The 18,224-nt window shown below is 42.2% G+C and overlaps 1 protein-coding gene across 3 annotated transcripts in view; it reads right to left on the reverse strand.

The window, feature by feature from the left end:
* Positions 1–18,224, reverse strand: part of ATP8A (ATPase phospholipid transporting 8A1) — a 134,575-nt gene that overhangs the window by 107,991 nt on the left and 8,360 nt on the right. The window contains exon 1 of one of the 3 annotated variants that reach the window (XM_065432711.2): positions 9,249–9,428. The exons of the other annotated variants lie outside the window; for them this stretch is intronic. Coding sequence (XP_065288783.1) covers positions 9,249–9,287 — 39 coding nt within the window. The 5' untranslated portion in view covers positions 9,288–9,428. Of the gene's footprint in view, positions 1–9,248; positions 9,429–18,224 lie in introns of those variants that run through there. 3 annotated transcript variants of the gene reach the window in all.

Consider the following 18,224-nt stretch of genomic DNA (forward strand, 5'->3'; position numbering starts at 1 on the left):
TTCTTTCTTTCTTTCTTTCTTTCTTTCTTTCTTTCTTTCTTTCTTTCTTTCTTTCTTTCTTTCTTTCTTTCTTTCTCTTGTGAAAATAAAAAAGAGAATAAACAAATAAAGCCTATAAGCACAGCTGCGTAGACAGCGCTCAAATCAAAGACTGAAAAGTTCTTTACGCTTTTCTTTTTCGGGCAGAACCGCATCTCGACACAATTGCGGCAGCTGCGGCGGTGATAGGGGTGGGGGGGGGGGGGGGCGAACATTCGCTAGCGTCGGTTCTTCTTTCCAGCCAGTGGGGCGCGTAAATAGAAAATTAAAGCGCTACAGACTGCGCACCATCTGCGCTTTCAAAACATACTGCGGTTGCTTTTTCGTGCGGGCGCCAAAAACCAACGCAGCTCCGCATCAACGAAACGACGGAGGACGCTTTTCAGAGCTTTTGTGGTGAAATCGGTCGTTTGGCCGTTTGTCGACGAACAGGTTCGCAAGCACTGTCGCCCGACGGATGCCAGAGAAAGGAAAAGGGATGTTTAAATATATTGTAGCGATTCTGCGACTGACAGTGGTGTCGCGATGCGTCGCCTTGTCTCGTCGAAAGATAAACAAGTAAATAAAATAACGGAGAGCACGATGTGGCGTATGCTTGGCGTGAAATTATGGGCCCATATTCACACACACGCACACACAGACACGCACACACACACACACACACACGCACGCACATAAAGGGGGGGGGGATGTTCGGCAATGAATGATGGAGTCTTCCGTCAGGTAAAGCGCTTCAACACACACTATGCGAAGCTTTTTTTTTCCTCGTTAAATGCGTATGAAGGCCCGTATAAACAAAGATCTCTTCCGTCACAACTGCTCGTAAAAGAAAGTTTCAGCCGATCCTGATGTTGGACGCGTCATCCGCGAAGGCGGCCGGCCAATGGGAAGGAGCACTTACGAACGAAAAAAAAAAAAAAGAGGCTTCGTGAATTCAACCCCTGGTGCTCAACTGCACCTTATTCGAGAGGCTGCGTACAACACGTCTTGAAGGCATGTCGCCTGAATCCACGATATTTTGGTTGATTCACAAAGATGGTAACATGTTTGTGCATTTTCTAATGAGTCCTCACAATTAACGAATAATTAAAGGTATGTTTATTGTACAGTTAGAAACGTTGCGTCTTTTCTTTAAATTAGGGGAAATTAATTACCCTCTCGAGGCACATGCACAGTAGGTAAATGCTAGTTGCAGGCATTGCGAGAACGAAAGACAACCGAATTCAGCGATTCCTTCGCCGCCTTCTTTTCACTTGCCCATTTTTTTCCTCAGGTACCAACTACGGAGGAATTGGCAGGAAGCCAACGCTTATAGGGTTGTTAGCGGGGAGGAGTAGGTGTGCCGCGCAAGAATAAAGTGTTAACTTGAAGCAGAGTAAGAATTTGAAAGCAAAAAATGCATATGAATGTTAATTATAAATTACGCGATTCTAGAGGAAGAAAAGTGTTATTTAGATAAACAATAAGTATTGACTTTACCTCATACGTGATGTACACAATTTTCTGTGTGGTTAACTCATATTGTAAAATTCGATATTCGTACATCTACGGACTATAACTGTCAGTCTTGATTTCAAAGTTTACTGCATTTACTCAGTTCAAATAAACACATACGTTCGCCACTGCTTGTCCAAAGGTTTTTCTGTCTCTTTTTATTGTTCATGGTGGTCCAACTTTGTATTATTTCAAGGTATTTGATTGAGATACCTTTGGTGCATCGTGTTTATTTTGTGTATGGCTTCTTTGTTCGGTATAACGTTCTGTATAACTTTATGTACCTGTATATTCGCTGCTTGTTTGCCAAGAGGCTTAGGAAATTTTTTTTCGAGGTGGTCCAAGACATATTATTTGAACGTATTTGATTCAGAAGAATCTTGTTGCATCGTGTGCATTTTCGTTTCTTTTGAGTGTTACCATGCATGTTCAGGTTGTCTTGTGGCCAGTGTAGCAAGCTTGGAGAAGTTCTGTAAAACGGCCATATTTCAGGTTTCTATTATTCAGCAGGACAACGTTCAAGCACTAGTTTGCTCGACGTGTCGGAAACGTGACACTTGAGATGACATTTAACTATACATGTTTTCTTGTGCCATTTTTTAATTTCGGCATTAGTGTGAAATCAGTGTTGAAGTCACCGGTGATGAGGTAGTAGCTGTGTTAGAGGTTGCTTGCCTAGCAGTCTTGGTGAGTGGTTTTAAAGGCAATACAGTAAAAGCTCGTTAATTCGAACCGCAAGGGGAAGCCGCTTCAGTTCAAATTAACGAAAGTTCGAACTAACGAAAGTGAAGGAGAGCAACAGTACACTGCGATTTGGAAGCAGTAGGGCATGTCAGAAATTTGACGTGTCAAAAAGTGATGGCGTGTGCCGCGGGCACACGCCATCTTTAAGTCGAAGCTCTGGGTCCGACTGTGCCACACCACCGATGTCCACCGAAACGAACGTTAGCCGAGGCTTAACACCATCACAATGAATCACGACGGCCGATAGCTCCTAAGCTGAAAACAGAGGTGCACAACCGATGAAGACTGCCGAGACAAAGACGCTGAACATGTGAAGGTGGCGAAGGCCCTGATTCGTTGGTTCTTGATTGCAAGCGCAGCTGCGACGTACTTGATTAGCTGTGTTTTGGCGCTTGCCGTGCCATCTGCACACAACATTAGCAGGTGTACAAGATTTGCAAAGCCTCCGAGATTCGCAACGGGCAAGACGTCTCGGAGGTTACGTAGAACGGAGAGGCGGCAGCCGCCGCTGCATTCTGGCTGACCCCACGTTGGTTAGATTTTTTTCCGATTTTGCCTTCTCTCGCCATTCTCTCCGTTTCGGAGGCAATACAGCCTTGTGTGTAGGCAGTAAGCGCGTTTCTCTGGCCGTGTGCCAGGCGAGCGTAGTTCGAATTATCCGTGAGGGAACCTTCTCGCGTTCGAATTAACGGACTTTTTTATACATAGACTTCTGTGGAGCTTGGCCGGACCAAATCGTACAGTTCGAATTATCCATAAATTCGAATTATTGAAGTTCGAATTAACGAGCTTTCACTGTAATAATAGTAATCAATGAATGTTTGATATTTAATGGCGCAAGGGCCAAGTATGGCCGAAGAGCGCCATGCCTGTGGTAATGACTTCGCAGTGTATATTTAATAATAATAATAATAATAATAATAATAATAATAATAATAATAATAATAATAATAATAATAATAATAATAATAATAATAATAATAATAATAATAATAATAATAATAATAATGTTTATTGCCACAAAGTATACAAAACAACACAAGCAGGCCGGTCTAAGCCTCAGTTGGCTTGTAGGACCATGCCTATGAATGTGACAGACAAAGCAAAAAAATATACATAAATTGATGAGAAATGAAGAAAAAAAAATAAATAAAACAATAACACGAAAGACAAAAAATTACAAAAATTAATTAATAAATAAATAAAAAGTAACACGAAGGGCAAAAAATTGATAAGAACAAGATAACATTTGGTTATCTACATATAACAAAAGTTGAAGAGGTAAATATTGTTATGCAAAAAAATATAGAAGAGGTTAATTTTACTGTAGCTGCTTTAAGAAGTGTTTGAGCTTGCTTTTTGATGTCACGTTAAAAATTTCTTCTGGTAATTTGTTAAATATATGTCAGGCACATAAGCACAGCGTCTGGCCGCGCCATACCTTGTGGCTGAACGAGGAACTACATAACGGACATGTTTTCTAAGCTGTCTTGCGGCGGCACTTTTTTGTTTGAAAGCGGAATTCCAGAAATGTTTAACGGCAACTGTTTCTATAAGTAATGAATGGAAGTTTGGTAGACCAAGTTCACGGAAGATATTTGCAGATGTTACTATTGGAGAATTGTACGCAACATCTTTAAGAATGTTTTTTTATAATCCGGTCAACCCTGCATCTCCAACGATCCGAACAAAAGCCAAAGACTGTACTGCCGTACCTCAACACACTGTAACCTATTGCCTGTGCTATAACCTTTTTTTACAGACAAGGGTGCAATACTGTTGATATTAAATAACAGCCATGCTACTGACCTCAGTTTAGAACAAATAAGTGATAAGTGATGTTGCCACGATAAAATACTATCGAAATAGATTATGAGATATTTCACACAATCCACGTATGGAATAGGCGCACATTTACAATGAACACAGTCTGACTCATGCAAGTAGAGAGGCATGTTAACAACAGTAGTCTTAAGTGGGGAGCGAAAACAAACAAGTTTTCTTTTTTGGGCATTTACAACAATCCCATTATTAGAGAACCAAAGCATTGCTTTGTACACGTCATTTTGCAACATTTCAGTGGACGTTTTATAAGAAAGGTGTCGTCAGCATACTGGAATATTGAACATTTCGAAATTGCCAAAGGGAAGTAGTTAACAAAAATATTAAACAACAATGGCGACAAAATGGACCCCTGAGGAACTCCAGCTTTTACCGACAGCTTAGAACTAAATACGCCCTTATCATCGGTAGAGACCACCTGAAATCTGTTGCTCAAGTAATTTTCGAGAACATTGTAAAAAGGCCCACGAAATCCCCAAAAATGCAGTTTACTTAACAAGATTTGATGATTCAGGGTGTCAAACGCTTTCGCTACATCTAAAAATAGCGCACATGTGAAAAGATTCTGATCAAATGCCGAGAACCGTTCATCTGAAAATTCCTCAAGCGGTGCCACAGTACCACGCCCTGAAATAAAGCCAAACTGTCGATTGGTCAGGATAGAAAATTTGTTAACAAAAGAAGACATAGTGTGAAAAAAAGTTTTCTAAGACCTGAGCAATAATCAGCAATGTAGAAATTGACCGATAGTTTTCAATACCATCATTCTTCCCTGACTTGTGTAGTGGTACAACAACTGCAGTTTTTAAGCATTCTGGAATTTCGTCGCCTTCCAAAAAACCATTCAGTATATGCAGGATAATATCTGACAGCGCATTGAAATTCCTTTTGATGGTGTGTAAAGCAATTCCATCATATCCAGTGTACTTGTTAGGACGGAAACTGAAAATAATTTCTTCCAGATCACCCTTCAATATTCTCGGAAGAAAAGCCGACGCAGATACGGACTACCCTAACGGCGTAGTGCTTGTATATGGAGAGACGGCCCTTTGGGACGCTTTAACAAAGTGCCTGTTGAAAGCATCGGCCACTTCCGTGGGAGGTTGTTGAAAAACACCGAAAATAGACCGGTTATTGGAACTCACTCCTCTGAGATGATTCACCAAAGACTAAGTTTTGCTTACATTATTTGAAGATTGTTGGAATTTATAAAAAAAGTAACGGCGTTTGGCGCCACGCAGAAGAGCAACAACTCTAGTTCTTGCCGACTTGTATTCTAATGACAGTCTTTGGTTTCTGGGATTTCTTTTGCAGCGTTTCCACAAGTTGTCTAGATAGGAAATGGAAGCAAGAATTTCCGTGTTCATCCAGCAGTGACCCTTTCTCATCGGCTTAGCTATCAGCCCTATGCAACGCAATTCAAAAATTTTTCATTTGCATACAGAACCTTACATATACTTTGCCCGAAGAATCTTCTTTGGTTAAGGATGCCCAGTCAAACGAAACGATAAGGTTATCAAGCTTGGATTGATTAACAGTAGGGACAAAGCATTTACGCTGCCCAGATCCAGTTTACACCGATGACGTTCTAGACACGTCTGGTAAAACTAGACGACATGCTACAAAATAGTGGTCCGCCATCCGTTGTACAATAGTACATGACCTAAATGAACAGCAGGGAGCTCTGACCACTATGTGATCTAAACAAGGTTGCACTAGGCTATTATTAACTAATTTCGCTCTAGTAGGATCTGCAATTGTACATTCCAGACCATAAGCGGACAACGTAGATAAATAATCACACACAGTCACTTTTTCAGGGCATAAAATATTGATATTCAAGTCTCCGATCAAGCAAAATTGGTCCACTGAGCTCCACTGCCGCAGAGCTTCTTCAAGCTCAACAAGAAACCGAGAAAGGCTGCATGAGGGTGGTCGATAAATCGATAAGATATGGACAGAAAATGACCTTTTACAAACTTTGACCAAATAATAATAATAATAATAATAATAATAATAATAATAATAATAATAATAATAATAATAATAATAATAATAATAATAATAATAATAATAATAATAATAATAATAATAATAATAATAATAATAATAATAATATAGCCTGCGAGATTTGAGATAAAGTTGATTTTAAAGCGAAGCTTTCTTTGCACCTTCCCTTGGGTTTGGCGTTCATTTCCTCGTCAGATATATTTGTGCGCAAAGAGAAGTTCAATGCACCGTTAAGAGAACATATCAGAATAACAGATGTCAACAATTCGTGACAATGACGTGACAAGAGGTGTGAAAACAGAGAGTCGTCAAAAAAAGCTACAAACGGAAATGAACATGCCACAAAATGCCCTCATTGCGCACAAACAGAGCTTTGAAGGACAGCCAAGAAAGGAAATAACCACGGGTACTAACACAAGTTTCAAGGGGAGTCAACAAAGAAAACAGTCACGGACACAAAATGTCCGTGACTGAGTGACCGGGCCTGAAGCCATACCAGGTCATATGGCTTCTCCTTCTTCAAAGAAACGTCAAACTTTCAATTTATTTTTCTCCTTCCTTCAAACCCAACCACAAAACAGAAGCCACAGAAAACCAAGGCGAAACAGAACATCGCGAAGAGAATCGTGGGAGGCTTCGTTTGCAGCCTCAGACCTGGAATATCAGCGCATAAATAAATAGAGAGATAAACTTTATTAAAACAATAATCAGAAAAACCGTAATGGTCAGCGCAGGCTAGTGAACCAGCTACGAGAAGCAGCGATTGTCAACGGCTTTCTGGACTGAGGGAGCTGCGTCCATGTTGGGCGAAGAAAGACCAACTCGTTCAACCTGGATTCCCCAAGTAAGTGTTTGCCTCTCTCTCTCTTTCTCTCTCTCTCGCTCTCTCCTTCCTTCCTTCAAGACAATATTGACCTAGTTGACAAGCTCTAGCCTTTTGACATCAGCATCGCCTGCACATACCATAATCATAAATACCATATTTTACTGCCTTCTTTTAAGGCGAAAGCCTTAAGTGTCTCGTTGCAATGGCCCATACCCTAAAATAGAGGTGTCTAGTCCTGTGACGCAAAATATCAGTGATGCAAAAAATATCATCATCAGGAATGGCTCGTGCCCCCGTAAACAAGCAAACGAGCATTGTGAATATGAATGAAGAAACAAAAGAAAGAACGAAGGAAAGAACGAAAGAAGGAACGGAAGAAGTAGCGAAAGAAAGAAAGAAGCAAAGAAAGGACGAAAGAAAGAAAGACGGAAAGCTAGAGAGAACGAAAGAACCGTTAGGTAACGCATTAGATGCTCGCATGTGTCGTTGAGGAGGTCGACTTACAGCGCCATACGTTTACTTCCCACTGCAGCTCGTTATGTCTTGAAAGAAGTCTGACCCCTTAACGCCCTACCACATGTGCAGTAGGCTTTCCCCTTCACGTCTTACAGGAGTGTAACATGCTGCCGAACTTTAAAAAAAAATTTTATATCTATGAATCAGGAGTGCCGGCACACGCATACACAAAGAAAGAACGGCAGGGGAATATAGAGTAATAAAAAAAATAACAATCTTGAAAAGAACAGTGTAGATACGAGGCGTAAGGTGAATACAAAAGGAAAAGGAAGAGAAGGGGCAGTTGAACAATATGTGAAACTATGACAGAACAACGCAAGAAAATGATAATAAAGATGATGACAAAATAAGCTCGAAAGCCAATGGATCAGATAACAATACTGAAACGATATTTTAATTTAACATTTAACTTGGGCACTTCCAAATTCCCGGATGCCATTGTAGACTAAGCTTCCTGAAATCACTTCTCAAGGCGCGACATGGCCGTCAATCCGCAATCTGGAAAAATGCAGCTACTTCGACTTCACACCAAAACGGGAAGGGTCGATGCATGCTTGGATTTGATACAAAGACAGGAACATTACAAAGCCAGGCCTCACAGTACACATGTAATACACAAATACGCACCAAGAATTATGCCTTAAGGGCAAGTCCTTATCGCAATAAAAAAAAAGACAAAGCCAGAACGACATACCTTTTCTACGGTGAAACAGAAAAATCAAATAATCCGCTGCCGCTTCTAAAGCAAGACGAAATTACGGAGTGCAAAGTAAATTGCTGCCCATCATCGTCGCCTTCATTTATGCCGTGCACTGTATATTGCCGTTCTTCGAAAGCCCTTCGGGATGTCGCTTATTAAAGTCGCTATGCTGCTGCTTGTATAATATGCCCCATAGCAAAAATTGTCAGTTCCGCGCAGTGCCTGCTTGCGAGTCCGCCTCGTTCTACTAACCTAGATATGGATACGAATGGAACACACAACGACGACATGCACGCTAGTCTCTGCATATTTCCCCTGGTTAAGAAAATAAGTTTAACGTCCCGAAATTCTGCACGAAGGATTACGAGGAACGGTGTATAGTGTAGGGCTCCGGATTAATTGTTAAAAACCCGTTTTTTTTTCTTAACGCCCTCCCAAAAGCACGGCGCACGAGCGTTTTCGCATTTTGCTCACATCGCAATGTGGGCGCTGCGTGACCGGGACCCGATCTCGTGCTCCGCAGCACAACGCCATAGCAACCACAAAGGCATGGCCATGGCGGGTATTTGCGGAAGTATCGCCACCAAAACCTACTACTTCAGTTCGTTAGCCTTAAAAGCTCTTTTTCCCTGTAGGCGCAGTTTGGCTGTTGAGCTATAGCGACGATTCGCAAAAACTTCGATTTAATATTTTCAGTGTTTTCTGCACCAAATATAACGCCGTCAGCCAGCGTCCCGATACACAGAGGGTTGCTACAAAACTACTCAAGGTTGGTTTTTGATCCCCTTCGTTTCAAAAGCAGGGACATAGGGCGAGTGGCAGAGTAGGGGATAAAATACGGCAGCTGCTCAGACGCGTCCGGCGACGCTTGCGCGGTCGCTGGCGACTTCGCTAAAGTGTTCGTAACAACTTCGAGTGAGGTTAGAATTAACCAGCGTTTCCAACACGGACGCAATTAACCACCGATCGATCGAAAGCGAAATGGTCGTCCAGCGCTCGTGGACGATTGTCACGAGCCCGCGCACTACCGACAGCCAGAAAGCACTAGCCTTCGATAGGGACAGATAAAACTCTCACCTGGTTCAGTCCGACATTCTCTGTGACGTCGCCCGTCATCGCGCAGCTCGCGAGTGCCGTGTGAAAAGCAAACACTGGCCGCGCGCTGAGCCAGCACCACCTATAGTTGGGCTGACACTACAGCTACGAAGAAACGCTGAGGTTCACGTGACTCCCGCGACTGGCAACAAACTGCTCGCATCCGATTGCCTCCTCCCCTAGCCGAGCCCACAGCTTGCGCAGCGGTGTGGCGCCTCGTCGAGTGGATCGGTTTCGCGATCGCGGTGCTTTTGTCTTGACGTAGCGATAAGCGACGACACTTGGCCTGTCTCCAGGCTTCGCAGAGGCGAATCTGAAAAAAAAAAATAATAACCCCGCCCCCTCGCCGACTAGCGTAGCGATACGCTATCGTTTGTCTACGCGTGACGTAAACTTATCTTGTTAGACCTTACGCTGTGTTGGCAGGAAACCACGAGTTCTGTTCGGGGAGTGAGATCACGCAGTGCCTCGCTTTGCAAGCACCTCTTTGTTTCTGCATGTAGCCTCACTTCGCACGAACAAAAGAAAAGGCGAAGTAAGGCCGCATTGTTATGTCTGCTTGCACTCAGCGTGTCAGTACCGAAGCAATGCCTGCTATGCATGAGCAGCAGCTGTGCTCTGACTGATTCGGGACAAAAGCATAGAAAAAGTACAAAGGGATGCTGCGTCGGTGACAAGGTATGTGCCCGTTTTTAAATGGCGTCTCAAGCGGACTTATGGAACCGCAAGGGCGCAGCTGTGCTCGAAAAAAATAAAGCAAGTAAGCGCGCACGCACACTCTCTCCTGCTACGAACAGAATGCATGCAGCAACATATGGGGAGGAGAAGGATAACGTCGCAGACGAAATAAGGCCGGAAACACCATGCTCAGCCTAAAGGTGCACCAAACTGATGGTACCACTATGAGTGATCATGAACCAAGGTCATAATTGAAAAGAAATAAAAGAAACTAGCAACTGGAGTCAGTAATGACAAAAATATTAGTGAAATCAGAAGTCCTTTTTTTTTTCTTTTTGGTCTTTCTATAGATGATGTTCCGGTGCTTTTCAACAGTCAGAACAAACCAACAAAATATACCTTAGGCGGTTTGTTGCCCATGAATATCTCAAATTCTCAAAGGCACTAAGACGGTAACGCTGTGCTACGGCTCTCTAATAAAGATAAGCTTCTTTTTTTTTCTCGTCACTGCCAACAACGACGTCGCAACGAAAATGTCACAGTTTTTTTTTTTACAGAACTAACCCGATCGAAATGAGCCGAGTGCCCGATATATCAGCGCTACAAATTTACGGGGGAAAGAATATTTCGGTCAAATGTCGTAGGGTGGTGCTGCATCATTTCGGTCGTTACAGAGAATTGCGAATATGTATGCAATGCAGCGACAAATCTATGCCTTAAATTTAGTACAGAGAAATCGGGACTTATGATCTTTAATTAGGAGACGAGAAATGACGTCGCGTTAATTCAACAGCAAATTGACACCCACAGTCAAGCAATATATATACCTTGGTGCGCATAAACGAAGAAAAGATCTACTCAAGCATCCATCAAGATAATCTAAGAATGAAGGTGAAGCGGAATGCAGCAACAATGACACATAGATCCCTTTGGGGCTACAATACACACGAGGTGGTACTAGGGATCTGGAAAGGAGCAATGGTACCAGCGATAAATGTGCGTATAGAATCAGACATTTTATTGGGATTGGAAGTTAAACTATAAGGACGGTATATGCCAGTGGGTCTTGGAGGCCCACGTTAAACCTACGATGAGACGGTGCAGGGAGGCATGGTTTGGGCCTCTTTTGAAGTCGGAGAAGCACGGAAAAAAATTAGTTTTGAAGAAAGACGCAGGAACATAAGTGAAAATAAAGGGGCGGCTAAATCGGGACAAGTGGACAAGTATCTACACCTGAAAAGCGGGGACACATAATGAGGGAAGAGGTCAAGGCGGTTGGCAACCAGGTACAGGGTTATTGAAAGCGTAAATAAAAACAAAACAAAAAGAACCAGGAGTCACCAAAAAGAAAGTGAGAGAAACAAAGACAGTAAACTGGATCCAAAGAATGGGAACAAACGAGACCACGGAGATTCTCAAGAATGGCAAAAAAGAAATTAGAAAAGAAAATCCTATACGATGATGCAAAGGGCAATGCCTTGTTATCTGAGGCCCGAGCTGGTTGCCTAAGGACAAAAACATACCGGAGCAAATATTCGCAAAAGGATGAGGCATATGTATGCTACAGAAAAAAAAAATGTGGAGACCACTCAGGACGTTCTACTGGAATGCGAAGGGATTCCCCCAGTGAGACTAGTAGGAAACGCCTGCCTACTAGAGGCGCTTGGCTTTAAAGTGGATGGGAACATTAACCTGTCAGTAGTCGAGTTAAGAAACATACGTTTAGAGTATTGGTGGGGAGGAAAAAAAAGTAGGGAAGAAATTCATAGAACCAGATCCGTAACAGACATAGGCAACTATATACCAGGCAGGGGCGTGCGAATATCCGAAACTTTGGAATAACAAATCGAATAATGCCCTACTCGAGTCGGTCTTCGAATCGAATAGTCACTGTTCGTAAATGCGAACATCTTTCGAATACATTTATGATATCTCAAAACATCGACTGCGTCAAATGCGGTAATTTTTTACCTCCGCGGACGTATACTATATAGACGCAAAACATCAGAACTTGCCTAGTGGAGCAGGCTACATCACTTAATTAGCAATATTTACAGGCTATACAACGATAACTCGCAATCTTTTAAGAGTCCTGTGCATGCGAAGAAACTACTTGTTTGCTCCCAATGCTCCATTTGTGCTTTTTAATAAACAACTCTTCATAACGTGCAATGTAACGACAGAAACTTGCTAACTTTAATATTACTGGGATGTGAATATCGTTTGATATTAATTGTGATAACGGCTGTTGGTCACCCGAAAACTATTCCGAAAGTATTGGATTCGATGCGCTTTTTGCACTGTTCGATTCGATCTCAAAAATCACTATTCGCCCCCCCCCCCTAAAGGCAGACATAGAGGGTTTAAGGAAGAGAAAACAATATATTATGGGACAGACAAAATGCTAACTGATATCTATATCTCTGCAGAAGACTTGAATAGTTAAATCAGGCTAGGTGACTATTTGTTGCCGCCGCGTTTCGAAGGGGGATTAAAAAAATAAATGAATAATTTACCATGCTCAGGAACAACCTATAAGGTCTGAGTGCTGGCGCACGCATACATAAAAAAAGAAAAAAAAAACTACAGGGTTACATAAGTAAAAAAAACACAATGAATAAAAAGAACCATTACGAAAAGGAGAGAGGACATAAAGAAGGTGCACACAGAACAAAGCGCAAGGTAAATACAGAAGAGAAATGAAGGAGAAACGCAGTTGAACAATGTGTAAAACTATGAAACAACAAACGCAAAGCTCGGAACAGAACAGTGCCAGCGCGTCATGAAAAAATGCCATGAAAGTAAGCGTTATGAAGATTCAGGGGCCGAATTCACAAAGCTTTTTGCTCGAAAGTGCTGTTTGTCATTGGCCGGTCGCCTATGTCCAGCATCAGGATTGGCTGGAATTAGATCTTACGAACAATTCAAGCGCAAAAGCGTTCTGTGCATATGCGTCCAGTATTCTTCTCTCGGACAGTCGACAGTTGGTGATGACAGGCTGGCATACGGAAAGGTCTATGCTCTCTGGTGCTATTGCGCGGAATACGAAACACGAAACAACTGAGTTTTCATAATAATAATAATAATAATAATAATAATAATAATAATAATAATAATAATAATAATAATAATAATAATAATAATAATAATAATAATAATAATAATAATAATAATACCTGTAATGCCAGGGACTGCAACTGGCCACAGGTAAGTATTAAGTAGCCGGGGCTTCAAAACAACTAATCGAGCCTGAACACTAACAAACATTTAACGCAGCAACTGCCTCATCACCGGTGACTTAATAATTAATTTTACACAAATACTGTTAGTTAAAATGGTGTAAGGAAACGTTCTACTTCGAGGTAGCTCAAATTACATGCTGCCGATACGTCGGGCAAGTAGATGCTTGTACGATGTGCTACTCAACGATGGAAATAGAACACATTAACTTTGCACAGCTGCTCGCTGTTGACTTATTGCATTGACTTCAAAGCTATCGCCCCCTCACTCCGCCTCCCCCCTCCCCCCCTCCCCCCCCCCCCACACACAAGTAATTAGGCACAAAAGAAACCAAAATAGCCGTGATGCACTAAGATCGTCCGAATCTAGTATTTTCAAATATTAAGGTGGACCGCCTCAAGCAACAACAACGACAAAATTATCATAAGCCTTGGGCCAAACGTCCAAGAACACAAGGGGACATAAAACTATAGGCTATATCTGAGCTAAAGAAGACTAGTCTGCTTAGATATGGCGAGTCTGAGAGCGAGTCTTTACTTGTATTTTCACTTCCACAAAATGCATTACTTCGCCATACAGAAGAGGAGCTGCGTAAATCGCAATGAAGATAAATATAAAATCATTTAAATCTATTTCTCTAATACCTCAGAATATTTATATTTGCCATTTAAGTAATATTCCGAATACATTTTATAAATTATTATTTTCTTTACTAAAGTTACTTTTTTAAGACAACACTGCTTTATGCATTAAAGCACAAAATGAACTGGAACGTCAATGGATTCCGACGGACACTTTGAAAGTTAACATCTCGCAACTGGTGCTGTCCAGAGGATTCGTTCCAAGCGGACACGCCGTGCGAACTCGGCTGCTATAAGTAGTAGATTGAAATATGGGGAGTAAAGTAATTATTAAAAAAAACTAATTCGCGTAATTATTCAATTGAACGTTTTGATTTCTCGTAGAAGTAATGGCCGCCTGATCGAGTAATTTAGATTAAGCGTTACAATTGTGCTACCTGCCACAGGCTGTCGTTCAAAAATTGCTGCACCTAAAAAAGCACCCTTCTCTCTCTCTCTCTCTCTCTCTCTCTCTCTCTCTCTCTCTTTCTCTCTCTCTCTCTCTCTCTCTCTCTATATATATATATATATATATATATATATATATATATATATATATATATATATATATATATATATATATATATATATATATATATATACGTACAATATATTCATACAATGTGCAGTTGATTATATCAATGACATTTAATTTAACATTTAATTTCAGCAGCGCGAGTTCTCATGAAAATGGAGGAGGGTGCTCGCAAGGTGCTTGCTAGAAGTTTTACTTCAAGAACCGGATATGAACTCGCGAGAGCGTTGCAAAGCCGAAAAAAAAAATATGAATATAGGGAGCGTGGACGCCATATAACAAAAATAAAAAGAAAAATTGCGCAATGCTGCGTATCCTTGGAAACAGGAAGCGTTTTCGACTAATATCGCGCAGACGCTGCCTGGGCCAATGGCGCAGCCAGAGCTTTTTAGTAGGAGTGCTGGGATCGCTAAATTTCCGAAACGATTCGAATACGAATATATTCGAGAAAAATCACCTTTGAATATAGAATCGATCATGGCATATTTTTCTAATTCCTAGACACATCCGAAATGTAAAGTAATATCGCACTCGATATGAGCTAGACAATCCGAAAGCTCGTCGCAAAGTGGTCGCGCGTCGTTCAGCTCATACTGAGCACGATAGTATACGTTCGATAGAAAAAAAGTATAAGACTTACTTAAGTTATCCGATACGTGCATGTAGTGCCGCCAACAACTGCAAAAGGCTGGTCAACTTATGCGTTTACAAATGAGAAACAACTGCTTTCAGTTATCTGCCCCACCAAGACATTGACAGTAATGAAGTAAGGTGACAGCGTGTCGCCTCTATATAGAATCTTGCCTTCGTTGAAGGAAATAAGTGTGACACTACACAACACCGCACGTCGTTCTATGGCAGGATGCCAATAAGGCAAGACTGGTTAAATGATAATTTGCTCTGTCAAAACTGAGAAGATATTCTTTACAGACTGCCTGTAACAGCGAGGGATTCCTATCGACTGGAAATTATTGAACACAAGTTACCTGCCTCGCGCGTTCGCACTGAAAGTCCCCTGCGCAACAAGTGCGGCTCTTTTGGTGTAGAAAAGTATACGGAACAGCCTTCCACTTGCCCTCCCCCCTCTCCCTCTGGACTCCGATAAGTGTTGTTGCCCCTTACATTCGGACAGAAATGGATATTTAACAATTCGGAATAGTGATGCAATAATAGAATGCGCCGGGCCAGCAGGTGCCTATCAGCTTCGGGTAGAAACTGCGTAATGAAAAGTGTAAGGAAAGCATGGCAACGCCTGTGCTTGTTTCTGTCGTTTCGATGCCTTGCTTTTGTCAATGCACGTTTCGTCGTGTGCAGTTTTTACGTTACGTGAAGTCGAGTAGCGAATCCTCGTGTCAAATGCGAATCGAATGCGAATCCTATAGCAATGAATTTTTTATTCGTGTTCGAAATTTTGAATATTCGCACGTCCTTATACTTTTTCGATTTTCTTTCAACGATTTCTTGTAAGCGACGTCACGTACTGCATCGCCCATACCCGCCGTGGTTGCTCAGTGGCTATGGTGTTAGGCTGCTGATCACGAGGTCGCGGGATCGAATCCCGGCCATGGCGGCCGCATTTCGATGGGGGCGAAATGCGAAAACACCCGTGTACTTAGATTTAGGTGCACGTTAAAGAACCCCAGGTGGTCGAAATTTCCGGAGTCCCCCACTACGGCGTGCCTCATAATCAGAAAGTGGTTTTGGCACGTAAAACCCCATATATTATTATTGCATCGCCCATGTATAGCCTACGTAGCTGGGTGAAAGCATTTTTTGTTGTTCTTATTTCTATCTCAATCTCGAGCCGACGCATTTCGACAGATTCCTGCGGAAATTTCACTCGTGTGACGTTACGTGTGCTGGCCCTACAGCGGTTATTGGCGTAGGCGCGGAAGTATAGAACGGCAAACAGCGGCCTCTGTACGCAGAACGGTGATACAGCTCGACGCTGCGTTATGAGCGAGTTCGAAATAGTCCGCCACGAGCCTGTCGGCTATGTATATCTACGTCGACTCGGAAAATGCATGCAGTTGTGATGGGAATGGCTACGTCCGATAACGTATATATATATGCCACTCGTAATGGTATATGGTTTATTTTAGACAACTTCATATAGCGGGCACAAATCGGCGCACAGTGAAGAGCAGCTAGAACGACGCAAAACAAACGCTCAACATGCGACGGATGGATTTATGCACAGATTGATATAAATAGAAGCACGCATAAATTATAAGCGTGTCGTGACTTGCGCGTGGACATTCAGTGGAACCAAGGAGTGTATCACCTGAAGAGGCTTAATTTATTTTCCACACAAACGAATCAATTGCGAGAAGTGTAATGGCATCATTACTCTGGATCACATGCTTTGGCAGTGTCCTGTGACTTTCACAGACTGTGACAAGGAGAGAGACTGGTGGCAGCGAGTCCTACACAGTCGAGGTCTTTTCGATCAAGTACAGGCCGTCCAGAAGGCCCATGATACGGCGGTAAGGTTAAACCTTACTGTCCCGACGTGGGAGCCGCCTGCGTCAACCTAAGGGTTGATCTTGAGGACATTAAATAAAGTTCATCATACCATACCATACCATACAAACGAATTGACGTTGGGCTGCGTAGCTGTAACTGTCACATTATTTTTCTTTCCTGCGCGCTGATTCGCATATAGACTGACATCACGAACTCGCCGTTAGTGCGCATTCGATAACTTTTCGTGTGCGTATACAGTCAAAGGAGTTGCTAGAGACTTGCGTTAACTTAGGGACGCATTTCCAGCACCTTGCAAATTTATTTTACGCCAAGAATCAAAGAAATGTGAAAATAAAAAAGAAAGTGCGTTCGGTTCTCTGTTGTTTCTTCAAGTTCCGTCCGTGAATTCAAAATATCTTCCCGGTCCGCATATGTAGCAGTCACATTATTGACGCTTTTCGCTTGCGCTGTCAAAGCAGCCCACAGAGGCGAGGTCTCAACAGCGCAAATAACCTTGAATTATACCACAGTACTATAGGCTGTGCGTGACATTCAAGGTGGTTTTCACGTCGAGTTTAGTAAATCATCTACCTATAGTTACTGGCTGCAACAGCTGAGGTATACGAAACATCCAGGATATTCAGGAAGCACAAGAAATTAGGCGGGGCAAACTTCGTTTGAACGCATGCCACCCGATCACGATCGAATCCCTGACTCTTTCAACCGCTCCCAACTACCCGAATCCTCAAGAAATGCAGTATATGCAAGACATATGTAAACACTGCGTTCCGCCAGACTGATTCATACATCCCCCTTCCGGACTGTGCCAACTGCAACCTAAAGAAATTTTCACCGTTGGGGACGTTTTCTTGTGTCTATAGCTCACGCACTTACGCTCACAGAAAAGAAACAAAATCGAGGATGAGGCTGACAGGTGGGGTAGCACACTGTGGTATAAAGGTTATAAACAGGGATAAGTTACCTCAGAGAGGCTAGCAAACGTTTTGATAGGAGGACCTTTCTTCGTCAAAGGCTAGGTCCTCCTATCGAAATGTGTGCAAGACTTTTTGAGGCACCTTATACCTGTTTATAACATTTATGCTACACATAGAAAAGGGTGGTTTAGTGAACTAATGCATCCATATAAAAGGTCGTTCTGATTTTGGAAAAACACTATTTCTGCTTCATTTATTTAATAGCTTCTTAATTAATGCCACAATGACCTAGTTGCTCCCAGTTTACTAAATGAGATGAATTTGCAACAATTTATTACCGACAGTTGCGGTAGGTGAAACAGAGACAGCAATTTGCTGCTGAAATGCAGCCCTTAAACAACTTCCCCGACACTGCACGGTCTATGGTTATCGTGCTCTAATAACGCATACCACTCAATGTTTCTAATGAAAGGATGAGATACTG

The sequence above is a fragment of the Dermacentor albipictus genome, chromosome 3 (assembly GCF_038994185.2).
Source record: "Dermacentor albipictus isolate Rhodes 1998 colony chromosome 3, USDA_Dalb.pri_finalv2, whole genome shotgun sequence".
In the NCBI taxonomy this organism is placed as follows: domain Eukaryota; kingdom Metazoa; phylum Arthropoda; class Arachnida; order Ixodida; family Ixodidae; genus Dermacentor; species Dermacentor albipictus.